The 17,694-nt window shown below is 38.2% G+C and overlaps 3 protein-coding genes across 3 annotated transcripts; 1 reads left to right on the top strand and 2 right to left on the bottom strand.

Moving 5' to 3' along the window:
- Positions 1-701: 701 nt before the first annotated feature.
- On the top strand, positions 702-1,289 carry LOC147293672 (glycine-rich protein). Its single transcript, XM_086234565.1, has 2 exons — positions 702-978; positions 1,018-1,289. The coding sequence occupies exons 1-2, from the start codon at positions 702-704 to the stop codon at positions 1,287-1,289; spliced, it is 549 nt and encodes a 182-aa protein (XP_086090691.1).
- A 12,951-nt stretch (positions 1,290-14,240) lies between these two features.
- Positions 14,241-15,272, bottom strand: LOC147293673 (uncharacterized). Its single transcript, XM_086234425.1, has 2 exons — positions 14,523-15,272; positions 14,241-14,440 (listed from the first exon to the last, which is right to left on the bottom strand). The coding sequence occupies exons 1-2, from the start codon at positions 15,270-15,272 to the stop codon at positions 14,267-14,269; spliced, it is 924 nt and encodes a 307-aa protein (XP_086090551.1). The 3' UTR covers positions 14,241-14,266.
- Positions 15,273-15,886: 614 nt separating this feature from the next.
- On the bottom strand, positions 15,887-17,062 carry LOC147293674 (protein FAR1-RELATED SEQUENCE 5-like). The gene has a single exon (XM_086231107.1). The coding sequence runs from the start codon at positions 17,060-17,062 to the stop codon at positions 15,887-15,889; it is 1,176 nt and encodes a 391-aa protein (XP_086087233.1).
- Positions 17,063-17,694: the final 632 nt, after the last annotated feature.

The raw sequence follows: 17,694 nt of genomic DNA on the forward strand, positions 1-17,694 counted from the left end.
ACCAAAGTAGGCCTAAGTCTATGAGTTTTGGAATTCTCTAATTCTTATTACATATATGCTTGCAAACTAAAACAATGCCATGAATTTAAAACATTTTTGTTTTTTTTTTGGTTGTAGTTTGGAATTAAAGAAACAGTTTTAGTTTTAAACTAAAACAATGCCATGAAATTTAAAACATTTTTTTTTATCGATTGATCATTAACACAGCATCAATATGAAGTAAAAGTTAGTATATAATTAAACAAATAAACAATGAACTATCCCATGCTTTTTATTCTTTCAATACTAATTAATTAGTGACAACAGATCCCACCAAGCCATAATTTAGGAATTCAGAGACCTCGCCTGAGAGACACACACGAGTCACAACGCTACCAAATTTGGCAATGCACGAGAATGACTTGACGAAACTGACTTCCTTAAATTTTCTCTTCTTTTCATTCCACCTAACTATCCATGCATTTCTGATCCCATAATCAAAGCTTTCATTCATTTCTTCCTAGCTAGCTTTCTCGAGATCGTTAAACTTAAACCCCAAGTGTACTCCACCATCTCTCTCTCTCTCTCTCTAGTTGCCATTTACTTCAACCTTTATTACCCTCAACTGTCCCCTACATTTCACAGTTCACTCTCCTATATAAACCATGCAAAACCTACTCAGGTGTCGTTCAAAGAGAGTGCGAGTGAGAGTGAAGTGGAAGATGGAGATGTGGCGTAGTGTCGTTTTTGTGCTTTTTGTGGCATCAGTGCTACTGCATGCAAGTAGTGCACGTATGGTGCCTACGGATGATCATGTTGGCCCAAACCCAAAAGAGCAAGCAGTGGTTGTGCATCCAGATCATGCTAGTGCACCAAAGGCAGAGTCACCCACTAGTCTTGGTGACAAGAAGAACTTCGTCTACGGCGGTGTTGGTGGGTTTGCTGGGATGGGAGGCTACGCCGGGGTTGGTGGTGTGCACATGATGCCTCTTCTTGGTGGTGGGATTGGCAAAGCTGGTGCAATAGGAGGCTTCGCAGGTGTTGGTGGTGTGATTGGCAAGGTTGGCGGAATAGGAGGCCTTGGAGGTGCTGGTGGTGGTGCTGGTGGTGTAGGTGGAGCTACCGGCGGAATTGGTGGAATTGGAGGGTTAGGTGGTGGTGCCGGTGGTTTGGGTGGCGGCACTGGCGGTTTGGGTGGTGGAGTTGGTGGAGTTGGCGGTGGAGCTGGCGGAGTTGGCGGTGGAGTTGGTGGAGTTGGCGGTGGAGCAGGTGGAGTTGGCGGAGTTGGTGGCATTGACCCATGTCCCTAATTGACTATTGTAGTACTTCTCTCATTTCACTTTGATCGAGTAGCTATCTTAGTAGATTAATATGGTCATTAGTTAATTTGTTAGAGTTTAATTTGGTGATCCTTGTGTTCGAGACACTTTGTTATCGTTTTTATTATCTGGTAGTGATTGTTAGATTTCATGTCTCTTTGAGACATGCATCCAATGATTGCATCTTATGTTTTCTAATTATGTTTGAATTAATGGAAATTTCGTTTTCTTTATGATTATTATTAATTAGTCGACTGATCGAGAAGATGATCTAATAATAAGTTCAGCAGCACTCCATTTCTTAATTAAAACAGCGTAATTTTATAGCTTTTCATAACAACAAAATAATTAATATCCTGAATCGATCTCTACCTTTTATCAATTGATATTGAATTGAACGTTCATATTCTACTATAAAATTAGAGCAAATAATTCATGCTAGTGTTGGACGACACGTACCTTACTAACTTCATTTAATGTATTTAAATCGCACACATATTTGGCTCAAATTTGTCCCATATAAAAAGTTGTGTAAGTGTAGCAAGTATTTATATAGAAAATATGAAGGAATTAAATTCCAAAATATATAATACCTTGAGGAATTAGATTCTCTTTAGTTTTTTTTTATTTTCTCATTGATTTTAATATATTCATGTATTACAAATTTATAGGTTATAAAAAGTATTATGACTCTAATTATTCACAATTTAATTTATAATACATGATTAAAATTAAAAGTAAAAAAAAAAAAAAAGGATTAGATCCTACATTAAAACCCTTTTAATTACTTTTAATTAACCACGTCGCTTAAATGGCAGTACGTTGATGGTTCTCAAAAGACAGTAAGTAGCTCAATATGCGTACTTTCATGTCATGGTGTTTGGTTTTGTATTTTGATGTGGAAACTAATCTTTGCATAATTTTATACTTATAATATATTATACATAAATTTATATTTGCACTGCAATTGTTATATCTATAATTTTCCAACACAATTTGATTTGTGCATACAAATTTATTAGCCGAGGTTTTAATCTTTAATTAATTACATAGTAGTGCCACTGAACTTCCGTTTTGCATGGATACCACCTGTACGGCTTGTACTGCAAGCAGCAGTGTATGTTTGTTTGATTCTATTAATGTCTGGCTTCTCTAGATCTGTTCATTAAGGGAAGTGTGTACTTCTGACATGCATGTGAATATGTGATTCCAGAGTTATTGTTCAATACAATTTCATATTTTAATATTTTATACAACAATATTTAAGGAAGCTGCTATTGGCACTCCTCAAAACCATTCTGCACTCCTTTCAAATTTTTTATTATTTTAGTTTAATTTTATTATTATAATTATCAATAGTACCCTCAATCTTATTCTTTCATCTCTCAAGTTTCAACGCATATCCACAGCTTCTCTCACCTCATTCGCATCTCAAAATCTGTCCTTCATCTTCTTTTCTTATTCTTTTAATATAAAAATCATATTGGATTTTAATTGAAAAAATTTAGACATTTATCTCAAAATTAATTAATAATAAAAGAAATATCTCAAACCCTTATAAGCCATTATGTAAGATTCTAATTTTATAATATGAGATAACAATCTACATTCTCACACGCTCTCACACGTGTAGCGTCACTTAAGTCAAACACGTGAACAACTCATATTGGGTGACGTGAAGTGCATGTGGCTACTCGGCCTAACACGCGTGGCCAAACCTGTTCTAATACCATGAACAAATCTAGACATTTATTTAAAAATCAATTGACAATAAGAGGAGTAGCTCAAACCTTTATAAACCACTATGTAATGTTATAATTTTTCAAGGTCGGATAACAATCCACGTTCTCACGTTAACATCTTTGTCAAATTATTACAACTACCCGGCCAGAATTTTTCCTTTCTTTAACCCCCTAAATTGACTGCCCCAATTATAAATCGAACAAAGAAATCACGGCAGCAAAAAAGTGCCCATGATTGGGTAAAAAAACACTTGGGATATGTTGGATGCAGCTGTAGGCCAGGGAAGTGGCGAAAATGCCCACCAAAGGAATAAGGCCTTGGATCCTCCGAGAAAACCTTCTTCAATTTCCATTTCATCTCTTCAGTTTCACTCTCTCTCTCTCTCTCTCTCTCTCTCTCTCTCTCTCTCTCTCTCTCTCTCTCTATATCAAACTGTTATTATTACGTACTAATCTATACTTAAGGGATAAATTAACATGAATTTGTCCCATTTGCACATAAATTCTTTTACTATATATAAACAATTTGACATACATGTGATTATGTCAAATTCGAAAAGATAACACGTTATATACACATATAGAGTTGTGAAAACATCATTTGCTATATATATAACTGTTGCCCAATATATCAATATTATCTGTACATATATTCATAATTAAGCACTACTACAACAAAATATAATTAAGTACATGCAATAAGTGATTTTTTTTAGGTGATATTAATTCATGAGGATATGCAAGAAGTGATTAATTCTACGGTTTATCCAAAAATAAAACATTGATTGAAAGAGATTAAGAGAGAGAGAGAGAGAGAGAGAGAGAGAGAGAGAGAGAGAGAGAGAGAGAGAGAGAGAGAGAGAGAGACTTTAGATCTAGTCATGAATAGATTAATTGTGAGGACGCCACTAACATTAATATTATTTCATTACACATATTGTGCAGCAAATTAATGAATTAACAGGACATCATGCAAAGCTTTATTAGAGTATGCAGCCTACGTAGAAATTAAGTTGAGTTGCAAGCTTTCATGCATGGGCAACCATGACCACCTCTCTCTTCGCATTCAATTTCGTGGACACTATTTCTTTAGCCAACCCCACCTCCACCACCTCCACCACCTCCTCCATTTCCGCCACCACCACCACCACCTCCACCTCCACCTCCATTATCGCCATTACTTCCAAAGCCATAACCTCCACCATATCCACCTAAACCCCCACCACCACCACCGCCGCCGCCGCCGCCTCCACTGCCGCCTCCACCACCACCTACGCCACCACCTACACCAAAATTACTATTTCCTCCCAAGCCTCCCCCACCACTTCCTTCTCCACAGCCACAGCAATCATCTTGAGTATTCCCAGCACTACACTTGTTGTCATATAGAAGTCTGTTTCTAACGGGCAGGCAGCTAGTACTATTATTCTTAGATGATAACATAAACAACATGACTAGGAGGAGCACATTAAACATGAAAGAGAATTCCATTGTTTGATGACTAAGAAAACATATAACTAGCTTGTATATGTTATTGCTTTGGAGACTTCATTCATGCGTTAATATATATTGAACAATTTGGCTAGTCAGAGAAGGCACCAAAAATTAATTATAAGGTGATATTTGTAACTCTCGTGATCGAGTGAGCTGGCTACTGGGAACACTTAGCAATGACTTCATCGTGATTGTTTAAGTTTGACTAAGAAACAAGAGTACTATGCATATATGGACATGGTCCGTGAATCTGATAGAAGTAAGACCATATATGCACAAACTTTATGGTTCCAATGAAATAAGTTACTAGCTACCTGCTTATAATTTTATAGTTTGATATTGATGGTGGAAACGCTTTGAGGTGGACTAGCATGCAAGCAAAAGAAAAAAAAAAAATATATATATATATATATATATAGTAATGATCACTCGCTCACCATAGAACGATGAATTCCGCTTACCTAACCACCCAGCAATAATTTTCAATGATGGGAACCGTTCATATTGTAGGACATCATTCAAAGATCACCTTTACAAAAAATTAGCCACATTTGAAACTGTTTAGCCAGTATTATTGTCAACATCATTTACCCCTTTATCTGACGGACTGTATTTGTCTACACAGTTTAGAAGACCAACTAATTAATTATGGATTTGACTAATTTTTTAAAGGGACGACCCTTAAAATGGGACCTAAGATATGGATGGTCCCAATCATGGAATTCCTTACTCTGTGGTTGCTAGGTGATTAGGTGAGCGTGAAAATCCCCCGTTCATCTGGTGAGCGAGAGATCATTTATGTGTGTATATATATATATATATAGAGAGAGAGAGAGAGAGAGAGAGAGAGAGAACTCATCAGGTGTGCACCAGTGAGCACTCAATGAAACTTTTTATATACTACAAGCGCTCGGCGTTGCTTAATTCCTCCGCTAAGTTTTGAGGGTAAACCTTCATTTTTTCACTACATCCCCTCCTAAGGTATATGATGAACTTGGTAAAGGTGTTATGTTAAGGTTTAGCTCTGGGATTCTCGACTGCGTCACCGAGCATTCAGCGTCAGGTGCGAACGTGCGGGCCTATATATATATGTCCTCTCTTCACAAATATTTTAATTGTGAAAATGACTAGTATGTGCCAGTCCACAAAGGAAATAAAGAGTGGCCAGCTTGAAAATGGTTGAGCTTGTTCTCACCGAAAGATCAGGATTAGCTCATTCACTCGATAAGAATTATAGAGGGGTGAGATACTTTCTATACGAAAAAATAAGTGAAATCCTATCCTATGAGCGTAAGATCCTATTGTCTATAGACATGTGAGGCCCCGTATTTTTCCAAATCTTATGTTGAAAAGTATTTTAAAGATTTTGAGAATTTATTTGAGAAATAAAAGGTTTTGGATTAATTTTTATAATTTTTGTTTTAAATTAGTTTGACTCAAAGTTGACTTTTTGTTCTATTGGGCTTTTGACTTCAAGTTTAGGCTTATTGAAAAGGTCTCGTGTTCACGAGCGCGTAGACGTGAACGAAATGTAATTTGGAGTTACGGTTTAAGAGATACAAACGTTTGATGTCAGGGGATTTTTTTTAATTGTGCATTTAAGGGCTTTAAAACCCAAAAATCAGAATTTTTTATTTCTCATTTCACTCACTCACTCACTCACTCTCTCTCTCTCTCTCTCTCTCTCTCTCTCTCTCTCTCTCTCTCTCTCTCTCGCGACTTTCCTTGTGCGCGCGGCAGCTCAGGCCACTTTCCCGGCAGCGCACGGCCACCGGCGTGACCCTCGTGAGCTGGCCTTCCTTCCCTTTGCTCCCTTTCGCCGGCTGGTGCTCCCACGAGTAGAAATCAGCCTGGAGAAACCAGCTCCATCATCGGTTTCATTTGCCGATTTCGACCACCTCTGAGCAACCCAATTTTTTATGGGTTTTTTCCTCTTGGTATGAGTTTTCATTTCCCCTTGGTTTAGTTGGTCAATTTTGAGAAATTTGAAGGTTGAATTTCTAGGGCTTGTACCCATTTCGGGTTTCCCTTTGGTTTTCAGATTTTTGGGTTGTTTTTGACCCATTTTAATTGAATTAAAGTCTTTAAGCTGTGTTGGGCTGAAATTTGTTGGAATTACTTTGTCCAGGTTGAGAACCGCCGCTGCCACCGCCAGCTCTGCCACTTGTGCTTGCGGGCTGGTGGTTATTTGTTCCGTTTATGCCCAATTGAAGTCTCATAAGCCAAATTCCAAGTCCAGTAGTGACGTTTTTAGTGAGTTTTGGCTGTTGTTGGTGTTGAAAACCAGTCTGGGAAGCCACCGCGCTTGGAGACCGACTCTTTTTCCGACCATTTTGTGAACCTTGTTTAATTCATGTTGGTTGTCTGGTCTTAACAGGTATACGGGTTCTAGAAATCTTATTCCCGATGTCATCATGTTACCAGATTTGATATTTGAGCAAAGGCGTTGTGAAGGGCTTTTCGGTCGTTTCATTTGGTTACACTGTGAGTGAAATTAAATAGCTTGATTATTTGCTTGGTTTGCTTGTATGCATTTTTTTGCTAGGACTTGGTAAAGTCTAGGCTTGAATCTTGAGGATGAAAATGATGATGACTATGCAATAAGATTATTGATTAGGATGTGAATGATTGAGGTTAAGGTTAATAGTTGACGATTAGGCATTTGAATTGCCAAAATGATTTATTATTATTGGTGGAATTTTATGTGAATTAAGGAATTTGATTATCTTGATGCTTGAATTATTGGTGAATGAAATACTGTGTGATTGAGAAATTATTTATTTATACCTAAGTGTTATTATTTATGGTTTATGCTAATTATGGTGTATTGAGGAGATATGATTTATGCTTGATTAATTGAGGATTAAAGATTATTCTTTGAGGTTTCTGTTTAATCATTTCACTTATACGAGCTCTAGTGAGCTTACCGAGTTGTTTATTTGAATGACCCGGTGTACCATGGACATGGTGCAATATGGTTGTTGATGTTTTGCAGGTTAAGCAAGCTGAAGAGGCAGTAGAACCCACCAGCGTTTTATTAATTGTTTTTAATACCGTGGTTTTACATAAATGTTTTATCAGTTGACTCACACGCTGAATGATTAAATGTATTTATTTCTTATGTTAAGTACATGACTCATTGTTTTAAAAAGGGGTTGAAAAGCAATTTTTCAGTATTTTCATGTGCCTAGGATTTGGAGCGTTACAAGACATGACTCTAGTTTAGAGCAAATAACATAGGGATAGACACGTTCTTAAGGTTAAAACTACTGAAATAGCCTAGCTCCAATACTCTACTCATCGATACGAGAAACTTCTATTACCATATCTGTTTCCCATCGGGATAGGAATTAACTCAGAACAAATTAAGTAAACTTAACAATTTGATCAACTAGTCATTAGTTTAGTAGCATTATTCTATGTTAAGAGAGAATCTCACATTAGAGAAATGAAGCATAGTATAAAATAATATAATTAACGTTTTGAATCTTTTAACTAATTGTCAATTGATTTTTTGTGAGATGCTCCAAATAAGTTTGAAACCCCTCCCTTAGGTAAAAAGATAAAAAAAAAAACAAAAGGCAAAACAATTTGTGAATTAAAAATCAATTGAACTATAACTCATTAAAAGTTGTCTTTAATTTTGATTTATAGATAATGATTTATAAATCCATTTTTAACTTTCCATTATATTTTAAATTCTAAAAATTTATTTATGATAAGTAGAACCGCATATAATTATTGAAAATAACTTATTTGTTCTTGTGATATGGACATGTGGTATCAGAGAGAGAAAGATTGAAAGATAGAAGAAGGAGAGACAAAGAGAGAGAGAGAGAGAGCAAATGAAAGGGTGGGGAGATGCCAGGTGGTATCCTAAGGGGGGACATGTAAGTTCCTTCTCATAATTATTATTGTTCATCAGTTACAATATAATAGTAACAATTTTATTTTTTATTCTTTAATAATTTTTCTCCTTTGGATTGTGTGTTACTTTATTGTAGTTAGTTGTGTATTAACATTACACAAGTAACATGTTAAAAAAATCATGTAAATGCATGACTATTTTTTTTTTTTTTTTTACATTAACGTGGGTTGTAAATGACGGACAATAACAATTAACTGAATTAAGGCATAGGTCAGTATTCGAACACTCACTATAAGCGTTTGATGAGAAAACTCAAAAGTACGCGGACCAGCTTAACATCGTTTTAGCATCTCTCCTTTTTTATCCCTTTATTTTTGAATTCGACCTTAAGTAAAATGCCCTTAATTAAATATATATTTTGTACGTAATTCAATTAGTTAATTATTATATGGATAAAATTCAAATTTATATATATGCATATATAGTCCATCCAAATTAAAATGGTCATTTAAAACAAAAATTAATTAATTATTAATTAAATTTAATCTCAAACTAATAATTGTGTGACCATGCACTAATAATCTTCTGAGCTACTGATTAAAGCTAAAGCTAAGCTTGATAAAATTGATTAATTAAGCTCACTATATATGGATAATGAACCTTGAGTAAGCTTTAATCTCAACCGAAACTTCGGCTCAACTCAATCGTCTGTGAAATAAATCAAACCTAGCTAGCTATAGCTCAAAATAAAGCACGATGAATCTCCTGTTATCTCATTTACAGTACGTTTTAGTTTAAATATGTTGTTAAATATATAGTATACTAGTATGTAGAGCTTCCATCACTTCAAACTTCAAACTTCAAACGTCAACAACGTGGGGTGAAGAAGTGAACTCCAGTTTTCATTTTGTAGATAAGTAAAGAAAGTGGAAAATGTGAATTGAAGGTATTGCATATATATCGAAAATGGTAGACAACTACTCGATTCAAAAAAATTTACTTAAGCTAGATTTGATGAATAATGCATATATATGAAGTTAATGATCATTTGGTGTGGTGGATAACATTTAATTTATTTGTCAGAAAAAGTCATGAATTCAAATCTTATTAGACAACATTATTAATGAAAAATAAAACGTATATATATCAAGTTAACGATGACGCACTTGACAACAATCATATGAGTTGAGATGAATGAATATTGCCACAATAATTAATTAATGCACCCCCACCTCTCGATCGGTAGTGCGTAACTGATCCCCCCTTGAATGTTCTTTTGTAGAAAAAGAAGACAACGCTTTTGACGTCCTATGCGCAGATTTCCTGCATGGCATATTAATTACATGGTTATGCATGGTTGGCAGTGATTGTATATATATCGCATATATATAGGTGTCAAAATGCTACAAGACCGATTTCAATATTTCATTCGTTGTCTAATCTAATGACATTAGCAAAACTTGAAGTGAATGAATATAAATAGCCTCATACTGTTCAAGCAAAAAATGTGCACTACCAAGCTGCAAAATTGTTAATTAATTTTGACATGGCTCGGATGCTATTGATCATGTACGCTGCCTTTTTTCTTTTGATAGACTCAGCCCTCTCTCTAAGCCCTCCACCAGCTCCTCCTCGACCTTGGATACCGGCTCGGGTTCCACCGCCTCCTTCCACTGGTGGTGGTGGTGGAGGAGAAGGTGGGGGAGGTGGCGGCAGTTCCGGTCCAGGCAGTGTTGGGTCTGGTTTTGGTTCAGGAAGAGGGTCTGGCAGTGGAAGTGGTGGCGGTGGAGGAGGCCGTGGGGGAGGCGGCGGAGGCGGCAGAGACGGTGGTAGTGGGTCTGGTTATGGAGGTGGCAGTGGTTCCGGTGGTGGTGGAAGAGGCAGTGGAGGATTTAGTAATGATGGTTCTGGAGATGTAAGTATACCTGCTGGGAATTTAGCTAGGGACGGTTCACCAGGCTACCATTAATTATCAGATCCATGAGATCAATATGTTTGTGTTTTTACTTCTATACTAAGAAGTGTTGTGTGAGTGTGTTGCTCTTAATTTCTAGGCTTCTACTATGTCAGGGTGAATAAAGTAATTGTATCTTTAATTTCCATATGTGATAAATCTATTTTGTGACAACTTGTTATTTGCTATAAATTTCCTCTCCAAGTTTCTGGATTTCATGTGTACTATATATGAAGTTGTATTTGCTAATTAATAAAAGAAACAAATTTAACACTTGTTCTTCACTCAAAATTCTAATTTTTAACAAAAAATTATAACTAGACCCCAACAAATTGTCCAAGATAAAAGCACCAATGCTCCGAGGAGGAGAAGCCCAACTTTGCAAGCCTATCAGGCACGGGTTTATGAGAATTTAACTCAAAACTTAGTCTTACAAAGTAAAAATTGGGTATCATCGCTAGATTAAATGGTTATTGTTATCATATAGAAATAAGAGAATTTCTCATAAAAATAAATTACATTTGTACGTTGTTGTAAGAGAAATGTCATATACAATCATTTTTACATGGGGGGGCTATGCACACCACTATTTTGTGCTGAGTTGACCACCCTTGCTGAGTTCATCACCCCCTTGTATAATTTTTTTAATTTCTACTGAGTTAACCACCCTAAAATGACAGAAATACCCCTTATTTCACAAAATACATCATTTTTACTATCTAAACCCACCTACCCCACCCAAACAAACACCCCACCAGTTAACCACCCGCAGACCCCACCCCCTGGCCTACCCGCAGACCCCACCCCCGCCTACACGCCACCAGTCGCCGGTCCTCCCCGCCGTCGCCGTTCCTCCCCGCCGTCGCCGGTCCTCCCCTCCACCGCCGAGGCCTCCTCTGCAATTTCAGGTGGTTGCTTACTCTCCCTTACTCACTCTCTGTCACTCTCTCCCTCCTACATTCCTACATTAGGGTTGTATAATGCATTAATATATATATTTGGCCTTCCAATTACACAGATATGTGATATTTTAGAGAAATTAGAATGAGATTTTGAAAGTGGGTGTCTGCAAAATAGGATCTGATTTCGAATTTCATTCGGTACTGGTGTACCGAAATTTCTTAACTTGTTCGGAAGTATACTGTCGAATTATTTCAAAATATTCGACAGTATACTTCCGAACAGAATTTGCTGGAAATGTGTTACAAATTCATTCGGTAGTTCAGTTCCGAATTATTTATATTTATTCGGTAGATATCCTCCGAAATATCAAATGTCATTCGGTGGGTCTCTGTCGAATGAATATATTGATTTAACTGTGCTGGTTCCATTCGACGGGCATCTGTCGAAACATTGATATATGTTCGGTGGGTGTCTGTCGAATGGATCTTAATATTTCGGTGGACATCTACCGAATAGATCTGAAATTTTCGGTAGACATCTGCCGAATGACATGAATATAAAATATTTTTACATACACTTTTCTCTTATTCTATATTTCATGATAACTTATATTCTCTGTATTCTAAACATGATTTCAATTTTTGAATATAGGTATGGATAGGAGAGGAGCATCTAGAGGTAAATCTGCTCGAGGCGAAACTTCTAGAGGTAGATCTTCTAGAGGTGGTGATGCAAATGAAGATCGAACACGTCCTACAGCTTCAGAGAGGCGTAGGAGGACGGGCAAAACTATTTACGAAGAGAGGGGGGATGATGTCCAGCCGGAAGAGAATGTAATGGAAGATGACAACAATGATTCAGATGGGCCTTTCCCTGGAGGTCCCACTGATATGTCATTGCTTAGGAGCTTCAACAGTCACATTGCTGCCTCCATTTGGAAAAATGAGGTATTAGAGATTATACATAATGACTTATATAATTTAAAATTTTATAACTATATAGTTTGCAATATTGTAATTGACTTGTGGCTTGTTTTTGAAAATAGGAACGTGAGCCCCTAAGATGCATATCCAAAATAACAAAGCTGCGCACATGGGACTTGTGGAGTAGAAATGATAATAACAATGTGAAGGGGTATGTGATTAGATCTGGGCTCGGACCACTGGTGTCATGCTCGTACCGTACTGTTGATAAGGTAGTGGTCTCAGCCTTTGTTGAGAGGTGGCAGCCTGAGACTAATACTTTCCATATGCCATTCGGTGAGATGACCATCACATTAGATGATGTGTCAAACATTTTGGGAATTCCGGTTGTGGGTTTATCACTTTCTACACCCCCTCATGATCATATTGCATCAAATTTGTTATTGAGAACATACTTAGGGGTGAGTGAGGCAGATGCCACATCGGAGTTGGATGACTATTCTGGTGGGTATGTGCGTCTCGAGTGGTTACGGTCGAGGTTTGGCCATGTGTGTGATACAGATGATGATGAGCTAGTGAGGTGTGCTACTAGAGCCTATTTATTGTTCTTATTGGGATGTACCCTTTTTGCCGATAAGACTGGCACAAGGGTACAAGTCCAGTATCTACGATTACTTACTAATCTCGACACCACTAGCCATTATGCATGGGGTGCAGGGGCCTTATCTTTCCTATATCGGCAGTTATGTGTTGCTTCTAGGTCTAAGGTTAAGCAAATGTGTGGATATATGACCTTGTTGGAGGCATGGGTGTATGAGCATATGCACCATATTGTTAGTCCGGGCTATGACATTAACTACTTAGAGAGTAGCCCCCGTGCGCTCCGATGGACTCCGAGGAGGGATACCGGGACAACTTGTGAAGATGTGCAGAAACCGAGACAACGACTTGACGATTTGAAGGCGGATGAGGTATATATTTATAGTGATAATGAAAAATTAGACTTAATTTTGCATTTGTTGCTCTTGGATGAATTATTTGATACTAACTTATTTTGGTTTTTTTTCTTTCTTCAGGTTATATGGGAACCCTACAAATCCAGTAGACAACAACATCCATTACTAGATGTTGCATTTTACACAGGATTGATCAAGTGTTTCGACATTGTGGAGCCATATTATCCGGAGAGAGTCTTAAGGCAATTTGGACGGGTACAAACTATCCCCCCTGCACCACGTGCTCCTCAGCGTGGTGGACGAGGTGCTTATGCACAATCGTACAATCCCTTTTACGAGTACTTTGATAGTACGTGGGAGAGGTGGCCGGACCACTTATTGTCTGAAGATAGTCGCAGTGTACCAGTGAAGGCTCCATCTGACACCGTTGACGGCTACCTCCAGTGGTTCCATTATGTATCTCATCCGTACATCCAAAATCCAGCACTGAGGACTGCATTTGACCCCCACAGGACCGTGGCACCAGGATTTGGCAGGGTATGGATCCAAAGGCTTAAATTTTGAAATTGGTGGTGAAAATTGTTTATTTAGGCTCAAATTGGCTTATATTTTGACATGGTATATAAATTGTTGCTTATATATGATTTTGTTACTTACAGGACTGTGTTGACCGTATGTTGCATATCACTCGCCCTATTGTGGCATTGGGCGAGGATGAGGCCACAAGGCGTCCCTCTCACCTTTACAGGGCGATTGACAGTCTACAACATATCTTGGAGGGCACACACTTGAGCAGCACCATGACCTACCAGCGCCGCACTCGGCAGTGATCACCCGCTTTCATGTTCAGAAGTTTTTTTGATAAACACAAGGGCCAAAAGTTAATGACTAATTATGAGGGTTATTTGTAATTAGGACCTTCTGTTTTTTATTTTGGCTAAAATTGGAGCATCTTAATTTAGTGACTTTGAAATTGCATAAAAACAATCCGAACAAATATTGGAGCACCACATATTATGATAATATTATGCATGAGTCAAGATCTAATAAAGGTTAATATCATCCCACATACATGGTACGTACGCCATAAAGGTTAAAAAAATTCACTAGATTTAATTAAGTTGAAATTCAATCATTATCAAGAGACACAATTTCCGGCGTAGGCACGTCACCATTAATTCGCTTGAACTCCTCAAGGCGATTTTGATATCCAATGTACCAACCACGTGCGGCATACGCGTCGGCATGTTTATGCCAATCATCTGAAATAGGTGGCATAGGATGGCCCGGGGACAAGTGTACCTACACATATTAATTAAGTGAATAACTTAGCAATGACAATTTTTCTACTATAAATTTACAATTACACAATTTATAGCCGTACCTGTACAAAATGATCACCGTTGACAAAACCAATGCAAATCTCACGGAGCTCAACGTCCTGATGTGCTTCTGAGTGTGCATATAGTGGGAGACACGTAAGGCATAACGATCTACATAAATGGATCACGGTTACACCATAACATGTGGCGATAATATATCCCATCTCGGGCATAGTCATCCAATGATCTCTGGGTGCAGGGGTGTCATCAAAATAGTCAAGTACCCTCTGAAACTCCATAACTCGCTCGCGCACATGGAAAACTGACTCAAACAAAGCCGGTGTATGTAGCAGTGTCCTGGATAAGTCTGTGCGTACCTTCCGCCAAGCATCCACTCCAAATCCCATAGCTGCAGCTACAACTCTATATCCACAATTACCATTTGGTAAGACGTCGGTTACACCAGAAATGTACGGTCTCATGATGGGTTGAAACTGGTCTATATACCGATGTGGCTGAGCAAATGGAATGGGCGAACTCGTCTTCACTTTGTTGGCCCGTTTTTTTAGTTTCTTTTTTGGCGAGGTACAGCCAACATTGCCAATGGACGGTGAGGGTGAATGACTGTCACAACCGGAAAGTACGTACTCAAATGCGGATGGCAAACGCCTAGTAGAGGTTTCAGCTTTACTTGGGCGGCCCCTAGTCTTGGTCTTCACTTGTGGTTCCCTCAGAGTAGTGGAACTTGGATTCATAAGCTCTTCTAACTTCAAACTTATGTGCTTCTGGGTGTCTGCATCTTGCTCTTCCATCCATTTTATTAGTCTATCTACTGTGGCATTAACTGGAGGATCTGAGAGTTTTGTGACCTCCGGTTCCCTATTGTAATCCAAATTTCTCCAATAAGGATGAAGGGAGTCAAGTGGAATAGGCCGGTTACGTCGTCTATACGACAAAATCTCATGTGCACATGGCAACTCGTGTGTCCGACGAATGGTGCAATCACATGGTAAGGCACCTCCAATCCATTCAGCCCTGTACAATATGAAAGAAGTGAATAAATTATTGGTACAAACTAAATAAGTGTTTAATGCGTAGAATGAAGGTTAGTTAGTGAAGGTACCTCCTTATCTCACAACCAATTATATTCAATGCTGTATCTGATACATAGCCTAACAATTCCTTCATCTCCTCATGTTTCCTGACACTATGCTGGATAAAACAACGGCTTTTCTCAAATGATGTCTTAATGTGTGTATGCTGCAACTCTATCAATGTATGAATATGCTGCCATGATAACTCAAAACTAAGCTGACTAGTGCCAAGTTCCTTCTTTAACCTTGAATGTGCACTTTCAGCCCTGTTCGTAACAAGAAGTTAGTATGTGTGTCTAAGCATATAACAAGTCAATGATAACAAAAATAGACTACCTGTTCGAAGTGTTACCAAGGTGCATACAAGCATCTGTCCATGCAGCCACAAACCTCTCCTTATAAGGTATCAACCAACTATCCTTAATGTACTCAATAGCTTCGGCGTATGAACAAAAGTTGGTTTCCATGTCACGCAAACGACTCACATACTCATCCTCGCTCTCCGATCCAACCAAACAATTCCAGGCAGCATTAAACTTCTCCCAATGGTCAACCGTACCAAACAACTTCCTGCAATTTTTCAACACATTTTTGCTAATGTGCCATCTACACAATAAATGTCTGGCACTAGGAAACACTTTAGGGATTGCAGACATGAGTGCTAGTTCCCGATCCGTGACAATCATGTTAGGAAGACAGTCATCATTCAATAAAGACCGTACTCTACCCAAAGCCCATGTATAATTATCCTCCTTCTCAGAACATATATAAGCGAATGCAACAGAGAATGTCATGCTAGTGGAAGTCACACCCACAATCTCAAAAAGTGGCCAACGGTACCTATTAGTCTTATAAGTGCAATCCATTATCAGTACATGCGGAAATGCACGTAATATATCAACACTCTCAGGATGAGTCCAAAACAGGTCAGTCACAACATCACCAGAACTTCTATGCCACTCAACATAATTATGTTCTCTCAGCTTAGTTAGCAATACTTGCATCTCGGATCTACCGACCCTCTCGATGACCCTATGTTTTTGCCTGGCATTGTATACTGTCTTGATGATTGATGTATTATGTGGATTCTGACTTTTTATGGTCTTCAATATATCTTTCGGTTTCACCAAAGTCTTGGACAAAGCCACTAACAATGAATTCTCTTCTTCAGTTAATCTGCCTGCGAATGAATGCCCTTCAATATACTCTGAAACTACATGGTTATGCACTCCACATGCAACCTCCAACTCCCATTGATCACCACATCCAGTGTTCACCGCCTTCAACGAGAATGGACATCCACATTTCTTCGAACGGGTGTCCTTAGAGTCATCAGAAACCGGTTGCTTACGGCTAGCAGCATCGGATGTTTGGTCGCCTGAATCTGACTTTGATGACTTCCTTGATCTATTTGGCTCATATTGACCATTTCTCTCACAAGCAACTTTGGTCCAATCTCTCTTACCACGAACCCCGCCTGCATCAGACCTTCTAATGACAATTACCATGTTGTTCCTTTTTCCTTGTGCACGAATCAACTAACCATTGAATCCTTACTTTGAAACACCTACACATGATAATTATATATATTATTTACAATTCATATTTAGGTATGCATAAATCATAATTCCCGGCCATACAAACAATGTTTACCTCTGCTGTTGTGAATTCATTGGGGTAGTCAAAATTGCACCTTCCTTCAACTATACTGAGTTCGGTGGAAGCATCCACTTGCTGCTCCTATTCAGCAAAAAAAAAAAAAAAAATTAATTTTTGTCCCAGTATTCGACGGGAAGCCACCGAAAATATCACATATATTCGGTGGCTAAGTACCGAATATGCAAACAAAGTTCGACAATTGACTACCGAATGAAACAATTATACGTTGGTCATTCGGGAAAAAAAGTAGTTCTGTCCCAGTATTCGACGGGAATCCACCGAATAAACCATGTATATTCGGTGGCTAAGTACCGAATATACCAATATAATTCGACAACTACCTACCGAATAAAACTATTTAAAAAACTATACGTTATTCATTCGGTGGATATCTGCCGAACGGTGGTATAAACTTCGGTGACAAACCACCGAATGTATTGCCATTTTTCGACGGGCATCGACCGAACAAATGTGTAAAAAT

This window comes from Dryas octopetala, chromosome 2 (genome assembly GCF_963921425.1).
Source record: "Dryas octopetala chromosome 2, drDryOcto1.1, whole genome shotgun sequence".
Classification (NCBI taxonomy): Eukaryota; Viridiplantae; Streptophyta; class Magnoliopsida; order Rosales; family Rosaceae; genus Dryas; species Dryas octopetala.

Coding starts and splice junctions, on each gene's coding strand:
- LOC147293674 (XM_086231107.1), bottom strand. CDS start 17,062: ATGGTAATTGTCATTAGAAGGTCTGATGCAGGCGGGGTTCGTGGTAAG.
- LOC147293672 (XM_086234565.1), top strand. CDS start 702: ATGGAGATGTGGCGTAGTGTCGTTTTTGTGCTTTTTGTGGCATCAGTG. Junction 979..1,017: donor CATGATGCCTCTTCTTGGTG/GTGGGATTGGCA, acceptor GAGGCTTCGCAG/GTGTTGGTGGTGTGATTGGC.
- LOC147293673 (XM_086234425.1), bottom strand. CDS start 15,272: ATGGAAGAGCAAGATGCAGACACCCAGAAGCACATAAGTTTGAAGTTA. Junction 14,441..14,522: donor ACGGTGATCATTTTGTACAG/GTACGGCTATAA, acceptor TAATATGTGTAG/GTACACTTGTCCCCGGGCCA.